Raw genomic sequence first — 17,173 nt, 5'->3', positions numbered from 1 at the left:
AAGTTTTTGAAAATTAAGACCTGGAAGCCTGTGTGACACGGCAACATGAATTTTGCAGGATTGGCTGTCGTGAGTCGATCCACAAAAAAAAGTCTCAAGAAGCTACGGTCGAAAACGTACAGGAAGTTTGAAGAAGTCATTTTGGCAGGAAGAGTCTTGAATTAACGTTGTTTCTACATCGTCATCATTTTGAAAATTCAGCCCTTTGATGCCAGTTTTGCTTAACGCAAAAATTTGATCAGCTTGGCGATCATGAAGAGACCGCCCCAAACCCCCCCCCCCCAAAAAAAAAAAAATAAAATAAAATAAAATCCCAGGAAACCATCCTGAAACTACATTTTAGAGTCAGGTTGGCTATTTTTCTTGGTTACTTTTAAAAAGATCAGCCCACAAAGACGGTTGGCATGAAAATCGACTTAGTATCGCGAGGAGAGCCACCAAAAAGTCTCAACCCGGGAAGTGAGCCATAAAGAGAGCATTGATGCTCATCTGGGCCGTTTCCAGATTTCCTTCCAAAAAGACGACTTTTTAATTATTTATCAACCACTGACTCCAAAATATTGGATTTTGCTTCATTTTTGCATCTTCTTATTTTCTGCTAATAACGCAAAAATGCATCTGCCCTCTGGTGAATTCCTGTCTGCTCTCCGTGGCAACTTTGCCCATTTTGTGTGCTCAAAGCAAAATGCCCACACGTTCTTTCTTTCTTTTTTGGGAGGGGAAGAGTGGACGCTTCCATCACTGAACAAAAACAAAACAGCAGCATGAACAATTTCCTGCTTGACGATGAGAAAAGAAGAAATGATGACCTTGCAAAAAAAAAAGTCCAATCCCAAGTTTACTCAAAGTAACAAAATGAAAGAAAAAGTGTTTCCCAAGAGTGTCGTTGCTTTGTGTCTTGTTAATGTTAATGAGTGTGACATCACAGCTGATGCTTATTACGCATTAGTAACAACTTAATAATTCATTCAACTCATAAATGGACCAACTTCAAATACTCATTTCAAACCCTAACCGTACTTTGATACACTAACAATATCTTCAAAACCTACTTTGCATCCCTATCCAAGGCTTGAAACCCTCATTTGAAACTATAATTTGAAACGCTAACCCAGTTCTTAAACCTGAATTTAAAATCCTAATCCTACTTTGAAACCCTAATTTGACGCTCTACTTCTGTTTTAAAACTCTGACCATCATTTGATAATCAAATAATGTCTAACCCTAACCCTGGCTTAAAACTCAAACGTGAAACCCTAACTTCAAACCTTAGCCCTTGTTTGAAACCCTAATCCTATCTTGAAACCCTACTCTGAAAACCTAAGAGTCACCTGAGTGAGAGTCCTCAGCTCAGCAGGGCGTTCCAATGGCTTGTGACGCATCGTCGGGCGAGGAGGGCGTCAAGGACGTCGGGGAGGGCGAGGAGAGCGCCGAGGTGGCGGACGAGGACACGTCGGGGAGGCACTCGTCGCAGCAACAGCAGCAGCAGTCCAGAAAAGCCTGACCCAGCGAACGACACAAGCACAGCAGCAGCACGGGCGTGGCGGCGCAGCGAGCGAACAGGAAAAAGTGTCCCGCCAGACCAGCCGCCGCCGCCACCGCCGCCGGCACCTCCACGTATTCCAGCACGATGCTACATGCGCTGTCGGGTATGTTGCAGGCCACGTACAAGGCGGTCAGCCACATCACGGTGGAGCGAAGCCGGTGTTCGCGGGCGTGGTGATGATGATGATGATGATGATGATGATGTTGCTTCTTCTTCATTGGTGACGAAGATACGCAAGAGGAGGCGGAGGAGGAAGAGCGCCTGCTCGCCGTTTTGACGGGTTGGTGCGCTGACACCTGTGGATAGAATCAATGGAATGGTAGTTTGGCTAAAATGTATTGTACTGATGTTCATGTTCCTGCTGGAGAGTTGTTACATCTAGTCATCACAACTTGTTGACATACCCGTCGAGTCACCAGGTTGTCATTGTTGTATAAATGGATGTTAATATCTCACACAGTGTGTTTGTAATAATGGAGCGTTATTGTAGTGTATTGTTACATTCAGTGAATGAATAGACGGTAATTGCTTTCATACCCATCTAGTCACTAGGTCATCATATGTAGAGTGTCAAGGAAGTATTTATGTCGCACAGATAGTAGTCCTGAATCGCAGCTTGTTGCCATCATATGCAGTTGTGTGGTTGTTGTAGTACAAACTATAAATTAATGGAAGGTTTTTGCTGCCATTCCCATCTAGCAACCGTGCTTTCATGTATAGTTAGTGGTGTTGATGTCACGTGGTGGATAGTTCATATGTAGTAAACAAAGAGAAACGTAGTGCTTCCATTTATGTCAGGTACTTATAGGTCGATGGCGTATAAAGGAATCATTAAATATCACACACGTACATTGGTGCGTAGTAGAAGAATTGAGGATGGTTGTTGTCATACCCGTCTAGTCACCGAGTCGGAATATGTATAAAGGAGGTGTTAATGTCACATACACACAGACGCACTTAGTGGAGAGTTGTCACATGCAGTAGTTTAAGTATAGAAAGTTGTTGGTATCATACCCGTTGAGTCACCAGGTCACAGGCCAGCGTGAAGAGCAGCGGTAGGCAGACGTAGCATCCAAACATCCACCAGGTTCGGGCTTCTTGATAGGTCAGGACCAGCGAGTAGATACCGTCGGGCAGTTCCTCTGACGGCTCATGCACGCACACGTCCACCGCCGGGGACGGGACCCCGGGCCCGACAGCTTCCCGCCACCCGACGGGTTCCCGTGGCCCGACGGGTTCCCGCCGCAGCTGCCACAGCAGCAGCTCGGGGGTGGCTAGCGCCAGCGAGCCCAGCCAGATGACGGCCATCTTGGACAGGATGGATCGGCAGGGCTCCAACTTGGGGGCGGGCCCGGGGGCGGGGCTTGTGGCGGCGTGGAAGCGGTCGATGCTCAGAGCGCATAGGCTGAACGTGGCCACGCCCAGCGATGTCACCTGACACAGGCGTTCAACAATCACACACTCATTTCAAATCTTCAAACCCTAACCTTTGATTGAAACTTTATCATGAAACCCTGAAATTTGAACCTTAATCTTTGCTTGACACCCTACCATGAAACTCTAATGCTGTCTTTAAAACCTAGAATTTAGAACTGAAATCCTGTCGTGAAACCCTAATTTATGATTGAAACCCCAATTTGGAACCCTAACCTTAGCATCAAACCCTGACTTGAGACCCTATCTTTAGCTTCAAATCCCAACTGGGAATCCTAACCTTAGTTTAGAACCCTAACTTGAAACCCTAACCTCTGCTTGAAACCCTAATCCTTGTTTGACACCCACTTCCTGTCTTGAGACCATACTCTGAAACTAGAACACTGTCTTGAAACCCTAATTTAAAACCCGAACCCAGCCTTAAAACCTTAACACTGACCATCTTAAAACATTTACCCGAGTTAGAAACCCTAAACATTCTAACTGTAACTCTTGCTTGACACCCCATCCCTGTCTTGAAATTAAAACCTTACTTTAAAACTATCACCTAGTATTTGAACGCTAATTTGAAATCCTTAATAAAATCCTAACTGTGCCTCGAGACCCTAATTCAGAACCCCAACAAAGGCTTCAACCCTTTGAGACCCGAACCTGTCTTGAAAACAAAATCCGGTCTTGAATTGCTTACTTGACAGACACCTGAACTGTCTTTTTAACCCTCATTTGAAACCCTAACTACCTTTATCTTGAAGCCCTACCCCTGGCTTGAGACCCAAACGCTGTCCTTTGTGTGTGTGTGTGTGTAAAGGCGCAAGACGAAAGCAGATGCCGATTATCCCACTTGTCCTCGTCCCCCCTGTTAAGACGCAAAGTTAAGATCATTAATGGAGACGTCTGATTAGTTTCATTAGCATGACAAAGGCGCTAAGGCTCATTAGCCAGATTTGTGCTTTTCACGACAAGAGAAGGAGGGAAACGGCTAAACCCACAAAAGTGTTTTGGAGCCAAGGCGAAAATGTCGCCTCCTTTTCCTCCTCCTCCTGCCATTCAAAAGAATCTTTTAACAAACAATAAAGACCACATGCCTCACATATTTTCAGTTCGACACAAGCAGATTCACTGAGCGCAGATTTTTTTTTTTTTGCAATAAATTCCTTTTTTATGTGGGAGGCATAGGCACGGTTTCCACGTTTAAGGCTGCTCAAGCGCCTCTAAAAGTTAGGACATTTTTTTCTACTGAAGGCGCCTTTTAAAACATACTTGAAAACTTGCGAATCATGCAAAACTTGGTTGAAAATGTAAGAAAAATTACTACTACAAAAATGCACCCCCCCCTTGTCTCAAAAATGGTTTGTTCCACCACTCAAGAGAGCACTCTATCGTTATTACCATTCCTCATTTTTGCTGCATTTAATTACAACTAACTCTATATTTTGCGTTTTTTCTTTTTCCTTTTTTTAAGTAGGAAACGGTGACATGTAAAATGTATTTTGTCTGGCCAGGTGCGCAGCACCCCTAAAACTTGGACGCTTGAATCACCCCTGGTGGCAGGGAGACCATTCCATTACTGCCTTGCTTAGTCAAGAATTTCTGGGGTTCAATTAAAAAAAAAGTGAGTGTTAAATTTAGGACTAAACCGGACTAAGTTAGAATTTTGCAACTCATAATTTGATGAGAATAAAATGCAAATTTTATGAGAAAAAGTTACATTTTGCGGAGAATGAAGTCAAAATTTTACCAGCAAAAAACGACAGGGATGAAAGTACTTTTCTGAGAAAAAACGAGTCACAACTTGGAATTAAATGATGAGTAGTGAATTGATAAACTTCACCTTGGAGGAATAAAACTAATACCACTAGAAGGAAACATGTGATTTTATCATCAGAAAGTTTAAATTTTATGTCTAAATCCTACTTTTCTGACATCGGAGTAATTATATTGCAAATCATGCTTTGACGAGACCAAATACAAATTTTATGGGGGAGGGAGAATAGTCTCAGTTTGATGAAAATAAAGTAATAATTTTACAAGTAAAATCATTAAGGGAAATGTACTTTTCTCCGAAAATAAAAACGGAACAACTTGACAATATTAACATTGAAACATGAGAATAAAGTCATGAAGAAAAAAAAACTCGGAAATATACGATTAATTCCTAATTTAAAAAAAATAAAGAATAAAACTGACACTTTGAAAGAAAATCCTGTCAAAAACTCTGAACTCGATGACTAAATCCTCATTTTGTCACAATGAAGTCAGAATTTTGCACATCATACTGCAGAGAGTTGTGAAGAATACATGTATGCAAACCTCCAGGTAGGGCACCAGACGGCAGGACGCTCCCCCAAGCAGGCGCCTGAAGGTCAACTCGTGGAAGACGACCACCGGCAGGCAGAAAAACAGCACCAGAAAGTCCAACAGGGCCAAGCCGGCCAGGATGCAGTTCCAGGCGCTCTGTAGGTACGCGTTGTGCCACACGGTGCACATGAGCGCCAGGTTGCCCACCATGCCCACCGAGAAGAGGGCCAGGGCCAGCAGCATCAGTGCGTAAGCCCAGTACGAGCCGTCGGTCACGGGAAAGAACGGCGGAGGCGGCTCGGAATCGGAGGACGACGAGTTCGCCCGGGGCGCGCCGGTGCTGATGACCCGCGGGGTCGTGAAGTACCCGCTCGGGTCTTCTCGTCTCCGGGGAGCCTCGTCTCGACTCTCTCCGGGGACCGCCGCGGCATCCTCGCCGGGGTCGAGGTGCGGCGTGCCGGGGGGAGGACGTAGAGGGAGACGGACGTGGCTCCGGAGCTCCGCCGACCCGACAAAAAGAAGGAAAATAAAGAGGAGAGCTCTCATGTTGGACGGGAAAGTAACTTTAAACAAAACCAAACTTTTTTCCCCCCTCATAAAACGCCCATAAATCTGACGACCCGCCCGGTGCTGATGAGAAAAGTATAACGCGACAATAGTTGAGCGCTTATAAGTTGCCGTGAAAGATGGCAGTACTTCCGGTTAGGGCTTTCAAAACAAGAGTATTAAAATAAAAAACGGAAGTAGTCAGAAGTCTGGGGACATAATTCACAACGCTATTGCTAATTCGGATTCCCTTTGAAAGGATTTTATTGCGTGATTTGTGTCTTTTTGTTTTAAAATAGCCAATTTTTGCTTTTTTAAATGTCTACATGTAAATAGACAAGACATGGATTCATGTGGACAAAGTCACACTTGTGTTTAAAAAAAAATCAGAAATTTACAACGTAAAACCAAAAACAGAGGAGAAAAGCATTTGATTTTTCTGGGACCATCCATCCATCAATCAACGCTGTTTATCCTCACAAAGGTTGACAAAGTTTGCAAAATCATCAATCAAGTTTATGAGACTACAATTGACAGGAAAATTGTCAACATATTTCTGAAAATGTAGTTGCATTTTTATGACTAAGATAAAAATTTACAAGAAAGAAATCTGAGTTTAAAGACAAGATTATATACTGTTGCCAGAATTTTTTAACAAAGTCTAAATTTTAGCGGAATAAACCCAATGAGGTGAGATGAGGTAAAATATTTTACAAGTCAAGATTTTTTGAGAATACAATTGCAACATTAAAGGCATGAAAATAATTTTTTTTGCAAATTCAAAACTTTTGTCGTGAAAAAAATCTGAATTTAATGAAAAAAGGCACAATTTTAAAATAGAGAATAAAAGCAAAACATGAGGGTGAAAAAGTTCTGATTTGAACATAATGTGAAAATACAAATTCTCATTTTATTTGTCCTGTCATCTAAAATGGTTGACGGTACAAATGCAAATTGTGGTTGTCAAAAATGTGATGAGGTAAGACCACAGCTGACAAATTAAATGGCAAAAAAAGACAGAAATTAATAGTTGTGTATTATTACACATATCATAATTCATTTTGTCTAATATTAGGTGTTATTGTCCAGATATTTATACAAATAAATTCATGATTCTTATGCAAAGCTGAAAGCGTTCAAGTTTTTTTGGTGGATTTGACCTTCTTGCGGGCGTCCTTGTGTTTCTTGCGGTACTCCTGTGCACACAGCAAAAAGACAGAACAAGTCTTTTAGCGCACGCTCCATGCGAGGTGAGAGCGGTGTCAAACGTGAAAGATGTTCACCTTTTGGAGCCCCATCCGTCGCTCCTCCCACTCTCCTCGCTCATCCTCCAGCTGAGACGAGCGGCAGAACCACTCGGGACCATCTGAGCAGCAGCATTGTCCAAAAGTTCAATATTACGCAAACACAGCAAGTGGGAATGCTGAGACACACGTTACACAACACACACACGCACACACACACAAAACGCAGGGCGTCGGGCTGAAACCTCGCATCTCCAAAACGACAAACGCCATCTTTGTGGAGACATTAAAATTGCTTCATCAAAAGCGCAAGTTATTTTAGTGTTTTATACTCCTAAATAATTTGTCCAAATAACACACTCACACACATGCACAACAACACAAAAAACTAAATAACACACAATGAACATACAAATGCACAAATCACATACACAAAGCTAAATTGTGGCTAAACACAAAAAGCAAAAAAAAAAGAAAAAAAATCTCTCTCACCACACACAAACACACAACAAAATTCAACATGCGCAACCAACAAACACGTAAAACACTAAATAACACACGGACACAAAACACACAAAAACAAATTTAAAACAAATGTGCACACCCAAAAACATGTCTAAAGCATAAATTCGGCAAAGCAGGCAAACAAACACACCAGAAAAACAAAAAATCACATGCACACACACGCAGACACTACCTGTCAATCTGCTGTCATCAAGGCGGAAGAAGAAGAAATTGTTCATGGATGAAACAATTTCCTCTCTGTGGACAAAAACCCAAACAAGTCCATCATCATCATCGCCATCGTCGTCACTTGGGATGAGTTGAAGTTTGTTGTGTGCTCTAAGTGGAGTTTGCTTCTCACGTATTTTTCGGCGGCGCATTGCCTTCCTCCTCCTGCACTTCCTCTTCATCCTCGTCGTCCTCCCCCTCGCTGCTGTCTTGGAGGCGGGGGTCTTGTTGCCACGGCGACGCCTTTGCAGCCTGGATGCTCTCTGCCTTGTACTCTGAACATCATCGTTCCATCAAACTTAAAAGTTCCGAAAATCAAGCACACATTTTTAACATAGCGGCAAGTCAAGATGCGCACCTTTGTGTTCACTCGTTGTCTGGACGTCGTCGCCGAAGAAGGAGAACATAAACCCGCTAGGTTCTTCTCGTGTGGGTTGCTCTTCTTCCTTCTCTTCCTCTTCGTTGTCCTCTTCTTGGTCCCAACTGGTCTTGGGCGGCTGGGCGGGCTCTTGGCTCTCAACGGCGGTTCCGAACATGGCCTTCAAGTCGCCCGACACATCGTAGAAGATTTCGCTGGAAACCTCCGGAAGCTTCTGAGCCTCCTCGCGCTTCTTCCGTCGCGCAGACTTGCTGCCAAATGCACACAGTAAACGTGTGTAATGATAAACATAGAACAGAAAGTGATGTAACTGAGATTTCTAAAGTTGGAAAAAAAGTTACAAATGAAATGAATTATAAATGCAATTTAAAAAATGGGCTTGGATTATTATTTTATTATTGAAATTAAAAAACGATTTCATACTTGAGTGATTCAAATATGAATACACTTAAAATGAGCATGAATTCATTTTTGGATTCAGTCCGTCATTGTAGCTCCCTACCTGTCCTTATTCTTGTCTGCTTTGGTTTCAAAAGCGGCATGCTCTTCTCTGGTGGGGTCGTAGTGCAGCGCAGACACGTCTCTGCAAAAAAAAAAAAAAAAACACGCACACCATAAATTGTACAACAATAGACTTGCCAAAGTGATCACACTCAACTCAATGGGAAAAAAAAAATTATCGGAAAACTAACAATGTCAAAACGAATAATACAATTGAAGGGTATTTTTGCTTCAACAGCCATTTGGGAATTTTACACAGTACTTATGACGTTTTTTTTGTTATTCATGTGTTCACCTTGCACTCGACAAATACTACGTCGAACAAAGAAAACTAAAACTATTACTAAAGCTAATAAAAGATTAACTATAAGAAAGCTTTTTCTCCAAAAAATAAAACAGAATAAAAACTACCGAACATGCTCTAAAAATGCATCGAAACGAATTGAATAAGAAAAACAAAAGTCAAAATGAAACGAAAATGCACTATAATTAAAAATTCCAAACTATTAGACGCCTGATACATACACTAGACGTATGTGCATTTGCCTGACCTGAAGATTTTGGTCTTGGCGGATGTTTTTGCGCTGTTGGCTTGAGGTCCCAGAAGGCCCTGGAGGATGGACAGGTTCCTCCTCTTCTCCTCCTGCAGAAGCTCCTCATCCTCCGCCACGCTCCTTTTGCCCCCTGCACCCACATCGTTGTCGTTAACAAGATAAAACAACAACAAAAAAAACTGTTTTATTTTCTCTATATTTTAGTTGTTATTATTTCATATATTTAAAAAAATAATCAGTGCGTAATTTGGAATGAATAAAATGAAAAGGTTTCAACTGAAAAAAAATATCGTCTATTTAGGAGAAAGAGCTAATTAATATTTCCTGTAACAAACAGATAATCTGACCTGACTCTTCCTCGTCGTCGTCTTGTTCTTCTTCCTCCATGAAACGAGAGTCCATCCGGAAACGCTCGTCCGTGCCAAAGCGAGATTGGAGCTCCATCAACTAAAGAGCACGCACACGCGCATGAATTCAGGATGTGCGTCAAGTCGAGTACTGATCCGATTTCATTTCAGAGTAGCTGAACGTCTCACCTTTTGTCCCGCTTGCCCTTCAAACTGAGGCCTAATGTGGAACCTGCCTCCGTCTTCCTCTTCATCGCCGTCCTCCTCATCCTCACTGCTGTCGAAAAGCCGAGGTCCCGACGCCCGGCCGCGCTCCTGAACGTGACACGCATGTCAAAGGGAGCCTACCGACCTGTTTGCAAGTGGCTGTTAAAAGCATGCAGCTCACCTTGTCTTTGGTGGCGACGCTGTCATTGGCTGGCGCTTCGTCGTCGTCCTTCTCCGGTTGGTTGTCGTGGAGCAGAGACGTCTTAGAGTCGGCGACCGTCGTTGGCTCGTCATCGTCATCGGAATCGAAGACGATGTGTTTGCCCGTTCTTGGAGTCGCAGCATCCTAAATGACAAGAGATCAACGGCAAATCGGAATCGGAGATGACTTTATGTGTCCTTAAATGCATTTTTGACATGTAAAAAAAAAAAAAAAAAAATTTAAGATATTTTTCTTTTTGTTTTAAAATTTGAAGTGGAAAAGCAAAGTGAAGCGTGCTGACGCCATCCTGATGGCGTAAAGTTAAACTCACCAGGTTGGCTAGCGCCCCTTGGATCTGCTTCTTGTGCTCCTCGGTCTCCTTCAGCCTCTGCTGGACGGCCGCCAGTCTCCTCTTGTTGTCCTTCCGCTGACGCGCCTCTTCCTCCTGAGCACTCAGCCTCGAACGATGCAACGCCGGCGATGCCGCGACCTCCTCGGCAACCTCCTCTGCAACCTCCTCGGCAACTATCTCCTCGGCAACTATCTCCTCGGCAACCTCCTCTGCAACCTCCTTGGCAACCTCCTTGGCAACCTCCAAGGCAACTATCTCCTCGGCAACCTTTGCCGCAACCTCCTCGGCAACCTCCTCGGCAACTATCTCCTCGGCAACCTTTGCCGCAACCTCCTCGGCAACCTCCTCGGCAACTATCTCCTCGGCAACCTTTGCCGCAACCTCCTCGGCAACCTCCTCTGCAACCTCCTTGGCAACCTCCAAGGCAACCTCCTCGGCAACCACAGATGAAGACCCATCCGACTTGTCCTTCTGGTCCTCCGGCGAGTCGATTTTGTTGCGCTCAACCTCATAAAGTGTCGCCGTGCCCCGAAAGGCAGGAAGCTTTGTCTTGGTGAACGTCATTCCTTTCTTGTTCTTGTCTTCCGGTTCATACTTGCGGTTGGTGCCCTTCAGGAGGGAGGCCAGGACGTCCTCAGGCAGCGTTCCCCGCTTTGGGACACGCGCCGGGGGGACTTGAGGAGCTGGCGTGGCGCCGTTCTCGCAGTTTTCCTGGGACTCCTCGGCCAGCTTCTGGAGATCAGCCAGGGAGATTTCCAGACGGGTGATGTTGGAGAACATGGCCTCGTAGTCGGAATCGGCAGAGTCCTCTTCATCCTCGTCTTCCTCGGGAAGGACGGTCATCTCCTCTCTCTCGTCGTCCGCTTTGCTTTTCCCCTTCGCCTTTCCCGTTCTTTCTATGGAAATCTTCTGAGGAGGAGAAAGAGAAGGCTTCCTGGAGGGGGCTATTTCCTCCGAGTCAGTCAAGTCTTCCTCCTTGTCCTTGGAAAGAACAGCTGATTTCTTTGTCCTCTTACCTTGCTCTTTTCTTTTCCTCTTCACCTTCCCCTTTTTTTCATCTGAGATGTTTGTCCTTGAAGTGCCGATTTCTTTCTCATCAGTAGCGCTTTCCTCCTCCTCTTCCTCCTTGGGAAGAACAGCTGTTTCCTTTGTCCTCTTGTCCTGCTCTTCTCGTTTTCTCTTCCGCGTTCCAGTCCTTTCTCCTGAGATGTTCTCCCGAGGATGAGGAGGAAGAGGATGTTTCCTTGAAGCGAAGATTTCATCCGTGCCAGCAGAGTCGTAATCGTCCTCATCTTGGCTATTCATCGGTCTGCCTGTAATTCCCAAGAAAGTTGCAGTGTATCGTGTCAGATATGCAGAGCAGCAGTTACTGATGCAGTAGAGATGCATTTTTTTTTTTACCATTTCTATTCTCTACCCAAGCCATATAACAGCGCAGTCAGGATATTCTACTGAGCAAACTTATTATCAAAATAGCTTTCTATAAACCTGATAATCAACTAGACGTTTAGACGTCAAAAAGTTCGGGTCCCAAAAATGAAACATCTACCTCCAAACTTCTGCCAGGTTCCTCCGGACTTGGCCAAGTAGTCGTCTCCCACCACTTCCAAATTGTCGCCCTGCAAATCCTGCCGCGGTGCATTGTGTGAAGGCTGCTCAAGCGCCACCAGCCGGCGCATCTCCTCCTCAGAGTCGCTGTCCTCGTAGCGTGCGCGTCCTCTCCCCTGCGCTAAACGCTTCTCATTTGCCAGCCGGAATCCGTTCGACAGCTGGTGATTCTCGAGCATGGCGGAGCTGAGAACCTGCGTCGGTCTGAGTAGGCAAGAAAACTTGAGTCAGAAAGAGCAGTGCATCATGGGAAAAGCAATCGAAGGTGCGTTACCTGGCGTTGTTCAGAGCTTCAATGGCTTTGAGCACATCGGCGTGAGACTTCTTGGGCTTTGGAAACTGATACGGTGGGAACTCTCCTCGTCTCTTCTTGCTGATGTCGTCGTCGCCGCCGTCAATCTGCCAGGTGAGCTGGGCCACGGGGGTTGGAGGGTCAGGGTCGGCAGTGGGCGGGGCCAAGCGTCGAATGTTGTGGCAGTATTTGGACGGGTCGTACTTGACCGTGTGAGCTTTGGTGCCTTTCTTACAGCGCAGCTGCATGACGGGCAGGACGCGACCAAATTTACTGACCACCCAATCCTGAAGAGGAAAAACAGGCAACATATCAGTTTCTCTACTTGGGATGGCAGCTGCACTGAGGCAGACAGAATGAGGCTGTTTTATTTATTATTTATTTATTTAATTTCATATTTATTTTGATTGAACTATTTAATCTTTAATTAATCTAATTGATATATTTAATAAAATTATTTGTTGTATTGCACTGAAGATGGGAGCTCTCCAATCTTACTGTACACCACAATGACAATGAAGCGCCTTCTGATTCTGATTGTTAAACATAAATGTTGGACTTTTACATGAACAACTTAAAAAAAAAATTCTACCAAACAAATCTGGCGTCAACATAAGTAAGTCCCCTAATTCGTAAACACCTCTCAATAAATGTATCCACCAGAAGTAGACTAAAGTCGTTACTTCAACGTGAATCTTAATTCTTGAGAAATTTTGCACAATAGTAGGTTTTCACCATTTAAGACAATTTCATTTTCCACATGATTATTAGTATTATGAATGGGTAAAACATTTCTGGTAAACACACACAATCAGACACACCTTGTGTCCTGGTATTTCTGTGCCAGGCACGGCCGCCTTCATGGTGAAGTTTTCCACTCCGGCTTTGCTGAGAGACTCCAGCAGCTTACTTGTGTTTTGGTGTTTGTCTTCTGCATCCTGACGGGGATGCTGCTGCGCCACCTGCCTCTCCCGAGCCAGCCTAGAACGACAGCACCATCAACTCACAGCGTACATTATCAAGCACCTGAAAACTGGGTGGAAGTCTGTGAAGAAAGGTTCTAACTTTTGCAGTAAACTCTCCTTGGCAGGTTCGATTTGCAGCGTTCCGCCTTTCCATTTGGATTTGTTTAACACTGTAAAGCCTGAGAAACAAAACAAACAGTGTCAGATACTGCTTTTTTTTTATTGACTTTATCTTGCCGTTAAATTTACTTACATTTCTTCAGGTCTGTGTCGGAAATGTTGAGGTTGATGTAAGCAAACGTTTTGTAGGGAACACCTGCGAAGGGACACTACTTTGATTACATGGAAATAAAAAAGAACCAAAACATTGAAAATAACAGTTCCCACCTGTCTGAATATTTCTGCGACAAGTTTGCACTAAACTAACCCAATGAAGTTTTTTTTTTTACTTTCCTGTAATTGCCTTATGGCTGAAAGACCATGCCATCATATACGTTGTATGTTGCATTATTTAGCATTTGTAAAAGGCTAAAGGGGAATAAGTTAGAAAAATTGCTAGTTGCTTTTCAGGCGTGTTTATGTAAAATCAAGGCTCACCGTCATCGTCCCGCCGGGTCCGGAGCTCCACGTCCTCCACGTTTCCAAACTTCCCAAAGCGGTCCGTCAGGTCCTTCTGGGTGACCGAGTGGCTCAAGCCGCCGACGTACAGACGTGGCATCTGGCTGGATAGGGCAGCATAGGACAGGACAGGACAGATCAGCAATCACACTAGCCGAGGGAATAGAGATTAGAGCAGGGGTGTGCAAAATCTTTGATTGGTGGGTCACAATGGGTTTTAAAATTTGACAGACGGGTCGGACCAGGAGGAGAGGGATGGAGTGTTTTGGTAACCTCACCTCATCAGAGAAAAAAATCAATTTAATTTTAAATGAAAATGAACAAAAGCGTTACAACAAAATATATGTCTTTGACACACACCACAATATTTGGAAAATAAAACATTAAGCGGAGTAAACAGACATTTTGTAAAGTGGGTGCTTGTATAAACAGCTTGCTTTAACAGCTTGTTTTACTTAGATAGTCAATCGTTTTACAAGTACCTACTACTTGAATTCAGTTCTATGTTGGCGAAAACTCAATTTATACATCCATATTTACGTCAAATGTTCACAATCCAGCAAAACAAAAGCCAAAACGAGAACGTATTGATAATTTCTTATGGTTGTCATTCAAGAGTGCTCGTTCCCCCTCGTAGCTTTAAACCAACCAAACTAAAATCAAAAGTTGAATACCCCATCGACAAAACATTTTTCGATACGCCAAAAGATCAAATTGTGAAATAATTCACATTGCTGACATATTAATGGAACGTTTACCTCACATGGATCCAACTGGTGTTACCTTGAAAAGTGCTCGACAGTCAATACGGTCCGCCTGATACATCTGTCCGCTTGTGTTCCTCTAGCACTCGTGATTTCCACCGCCACATTGCTACATCAAAAAATTTAAATTATTTTCAATAAGATCCTACTTAATGACTATAAATGAAATTACAATCACTTAAAATGTGTAATTGGGCAAAATTCAAGGCTCAAGCGCTCTAATAAAGGCTCGATCAATGGCGTCACTATTGAGCTATTTTGTTCAGGGTGCTGGAGAAATATACATCTTGGATACCTTTCCTTATTGTAACCTATTAGTGCTTGTTATGGAGTCATATTAGCTTTACTTGTATATTCATACCCCCTAAGTATAATACATGCGTTGTAAGTGAATATAGGCATATTTCCACCTATTAAATTATTTTCCGGGCTCCCCTCCCACGTAAAGCAAAGTGGATGCGTCCACACTCCACAGGGCGCGAGGCTACAAACGTTTCTTGTTGGAAAGAAATCGTCAACTCCCCAAGCAGGTTAGAATTTTGTGTTTTTCATGTTTAAAATATTAGTCAGTCGTTTTATGATGCGTATGGACTAATAAATTTTCAATATTTCGACGTGACAGTCTCAACATATGGTGTGGTTAAAAGTGGTCGGCATCTCAATTTAGCTAGCAAAATGCATGACAGTTTTTCGACTACACTTAATACTTTCTACGTACTGCTAAGTTAGTGTTAGCTAAGTAAACCACGCAATTTATTATTTTAATTACATTTTGTCATTTCAACGGAGCTTTTGGGTGTTTTTAGGAAGATAGTGTAAGCATTTATGTATATAAACAGATACCTATTTATATACAGTCAATGATTACCGCATGACGTCACCCACTAGTAAACACGTGATTTAATTAATTCATATTGGGTATCATCAGATACGTGTATATGCCATGGTTGCTTTTGCTTCACTCTGTTGTCTTTCTTAAATCGGTACATCATATAATTTATGTATTTGTCGTGATTGTTCAATCAGAATGGAGGAAAGAATGAATGAGGAGAACATCGAGGAGGTGAAGCTGTTGGAGGAAAACATTCGGCGCCTCCAGGCGGAAGTGGCCCAACTGCAGGGCCAGCGTCAAAAACACCAGGAGGAACTCCGCTTGCACTCGAGCCAACCAATGCAGGATGCACTGTCAGTTTTTATTCCTTATTAATCCTCTAACATAGCAACTAAAGATGAAAACCAAATGAAAATTTCACGTTTCAATTATCATCACCTAAATGATCAAGATTATTTATGTTACCATTATGATACTATTCAAATAAATCATTAAATGCCCCAAAAAAAGCTCCTAAGCACACCTGGTGTGTTTTAACAGCCATCTGCCTGCATGTGTGACAGGGCGCTGGTGTGCGGACGTGCGCTACAAGAAGGTGCTCAAGTGGTTCTGTCCAGTTTGAGGGAAGAAGTGGAACAGCTGGAAGAGGATCTGCAGCATCAGAGTCGCATGAACGGCATCAGTCTGAGGAGCTGCTCTTCATCAACTCTACAAAGCAGTATGTCCCCAAAAAATAAAATAACAATAAATTCCATCAATTTTCTACAGTACTGCCCAGAGGAAAGTTTGCAATCCAATGTCAGAAATTCACAAAACCTTGTGAAAGTCTGCCTGCTTAAAGCTAACTCACACGACAAACCCCAAAGATATTAACGAAACTTCCATTGGCGTTCCCATCCTTTTAAACTTTCAAAGAACTTCCTATTTGAACACAAGTAGCACGTAGACAGACTATAATGGCGTATATTCTGTATCCTGTGCCAAAAAAGAGATTACTGCAACTTTACAAAGATCTTTTTTTGTGTTTCCTCATGCCATTTTGTCTAGTACAGTATGTCAGTATTATACTGCCCCCTCTTGGCTAAGGTGCAGCTCAATTGTCATTGAATTAATTAATGCATGAACTCATGATGCACAAAATGTTTACTTCTTCACATCCTCTTTTAGTATTAGTGGTTATTCCAGTTTGTTTCATGGAGTAAAATGCCATACGCTGATATTTTACACAAAGATATTTGTGACTAGCAAGTGAAGTTTGTTTGTGTCTTTTTTTTTAGGCAGTGATATGTCAATGCAGCGGATGTCTGTGTCTGGTCAATGCTCAGACTTGGAATTCCAGGTGGAGTTCGAGCTCTCAGAGGTCAAGGTGGGTCACGGCACTTGTTAATTACTTCCAAAACACTTTTTTTTCATTGATAGGAAATATTGCCAAGTGTGCCATTCGGTTTACTGCATTTAGCATAAGCAGCTTTGTGTGCGAAGCGACTGTGTCACTGGAGGCAGTTGGCAAAGAATGTTCTTGTCTTCACTGTATTTTCCTACCATTTGTTCAATAAAGTGATTGAACGCACCAGGGGCTGTTCCCATCCCTGCTCGATCCAAAACAACTGTAATTGATTACTATTCATTCAAACTAGTGGTGGTAGGCTTTATTCAATTAGCCAACAATGTTTACTTTACCCGCGGAGACATGCAGTTGAGTAACTTAAATCAGATGGACTTTCCAGTAGTCACTCTGCACTTTACCTTAAC

General features: G+C 43.2%; 3 protein-coding genes across 8 annotated transcripts in view; 1 reads left to right on the top strand and 2 right to left on the bottom strand.

Moving 5' to 3' along the window:
• Nucleotides 1-820: 820 nt before the first annotated feature.
• gpr37l1a (G protein-coupled receptor 37 like 1a) lies at nucleotides 821-5,915 on the bottom strand. The gene is made up of 3 exons (XM_088308267.1): nucleotides 5,291-5,915; nucleotides 2,561-2,980; nucleotides 821-1,842 (listed from the first exon to the last, which is right to left on the bottom strand). Exons 1-3 carry the CDS (start codon nucleotides 5,873-5,875, stop codon nucleotides 1,351-1,353), a joined length of 1,497 nt encoding a protein of 498 aa, XP_088164393.1. The 5' UTR covers nucleotides 5,876-5,915; the 3' UTR covers nucleotides 821-1,350.
• Nucleotides 5,916-6,064: 149 nt separating this feature from the next.
• nol8 (nucleolar protein 8) lies at nucleotides 6,065-14,790 on the bottom strand. Of its 3 annotated transcripts, none has more exons than XM_088308259.1 (19): nucleotides 14,584-14,790; nucleotides 13,805-13,929; nucleotides 13,461-13,523; nucleotides 13,308-13,386; nucleotides 13,064-13,223; nucleotides 12,225-12,529; nucleotides 11,892-12,154; nucleotides 10,724-11,655; nucleotides 10,322-10,519; nucleotides 9,970-10,134; nucleotides 9,771-9,896; nucleotides 9,582-9,681; nucleotides 9,232-9,364; nucleotides 8,682-8,762; nucleotides 8,159-8,430; nucleotides 7,934-8,075; nucleotides 7,766-7,830; nucleotides 7,108-7,190; nucleotides 6,065-7,020 (listed from the first exon to the last, which is right to left on the bottom strand). In XM_088308259.1, exons 2-19 carry the CDS (start codon nucleotides 13,923-13,925, stop codon nucleotides 6,961-6,963), a joined length of 3,348 nt encoding a protein of 1,115 aa, XP_088164385.1. In that variant the 5' UTR covers nucleotides 13,926-13,929; nucleotides 14,584-14,790; the 3' UTR covers nucleotides 6,065-6,960. The 3 variants fall into 3 exon arrangements, with proteins under 3 accessions (XP_088164385.1, XP_088164383.1, XP_088164384.1); XM_088308257.1 differs by having other exon boundaries at nucleotides 10,322-10,570; nucleotides 10,772-11,655; XM_088308258.1 differs by having other exon boundaries at nucleotides 10,322-10,570; nucleotides 10,772-11,655; nucleotides 14,609-14,790.
• cenpp (centromere protein P) overlaps nucleotides 14,673-17,173 on the top strand; it is a 63,575-nt gene continuing 61,074 nt past the window's right edge. Inside the window, exons 1-4 of one of the 4 annotated variants that reach the window (XM_088308268.1) lie at nucleotides 14,673-15,119; nucleotides 15,616-15,774; nucleotides 15,985-16,139; nucleotides 16,699-16,787. In XM_088308268.1, coding sequence (XP_088164394.1) covers nucleotides 15,046-15,119; nucleotides 15,616-15,774; nucleotides 15,985-16,139; nucleotides 16,699-16,787 — 477 coding nt within the window. In that variant the 5' untranslated portion in view covers nucleotides 14,673-15,045. The other 3 variants (XM_088308269.1, XM_088308270.1, XM_088308271.1) reach the window with 3 other exon arrangements.

Source organism: Idiotropiscis lumnitzeri, chromosome 11 (assembly GCF_059441095.1).
Source record: "Idiotropiscis lumnitzeri isolate Australia: NSW breed Sydney's pygmy pipehorse chromosome 11, RoL_Ilum_1.0, whole genome shotgun sequence".
Taxonomy (NCBI): domain Eukaryota; kingdom Metazoa; phylum Chordata; class Actinopteri; order Syngnathiformes; family Syngnathidae; genus Idiotropiscis; species Idiotropiscis lumnitzeri.
The sequence above is the reverse complement of the archived record's forward strand: the minus strand, read 5'-3'. Positions and strand labels throughout refer to the sequence as shown.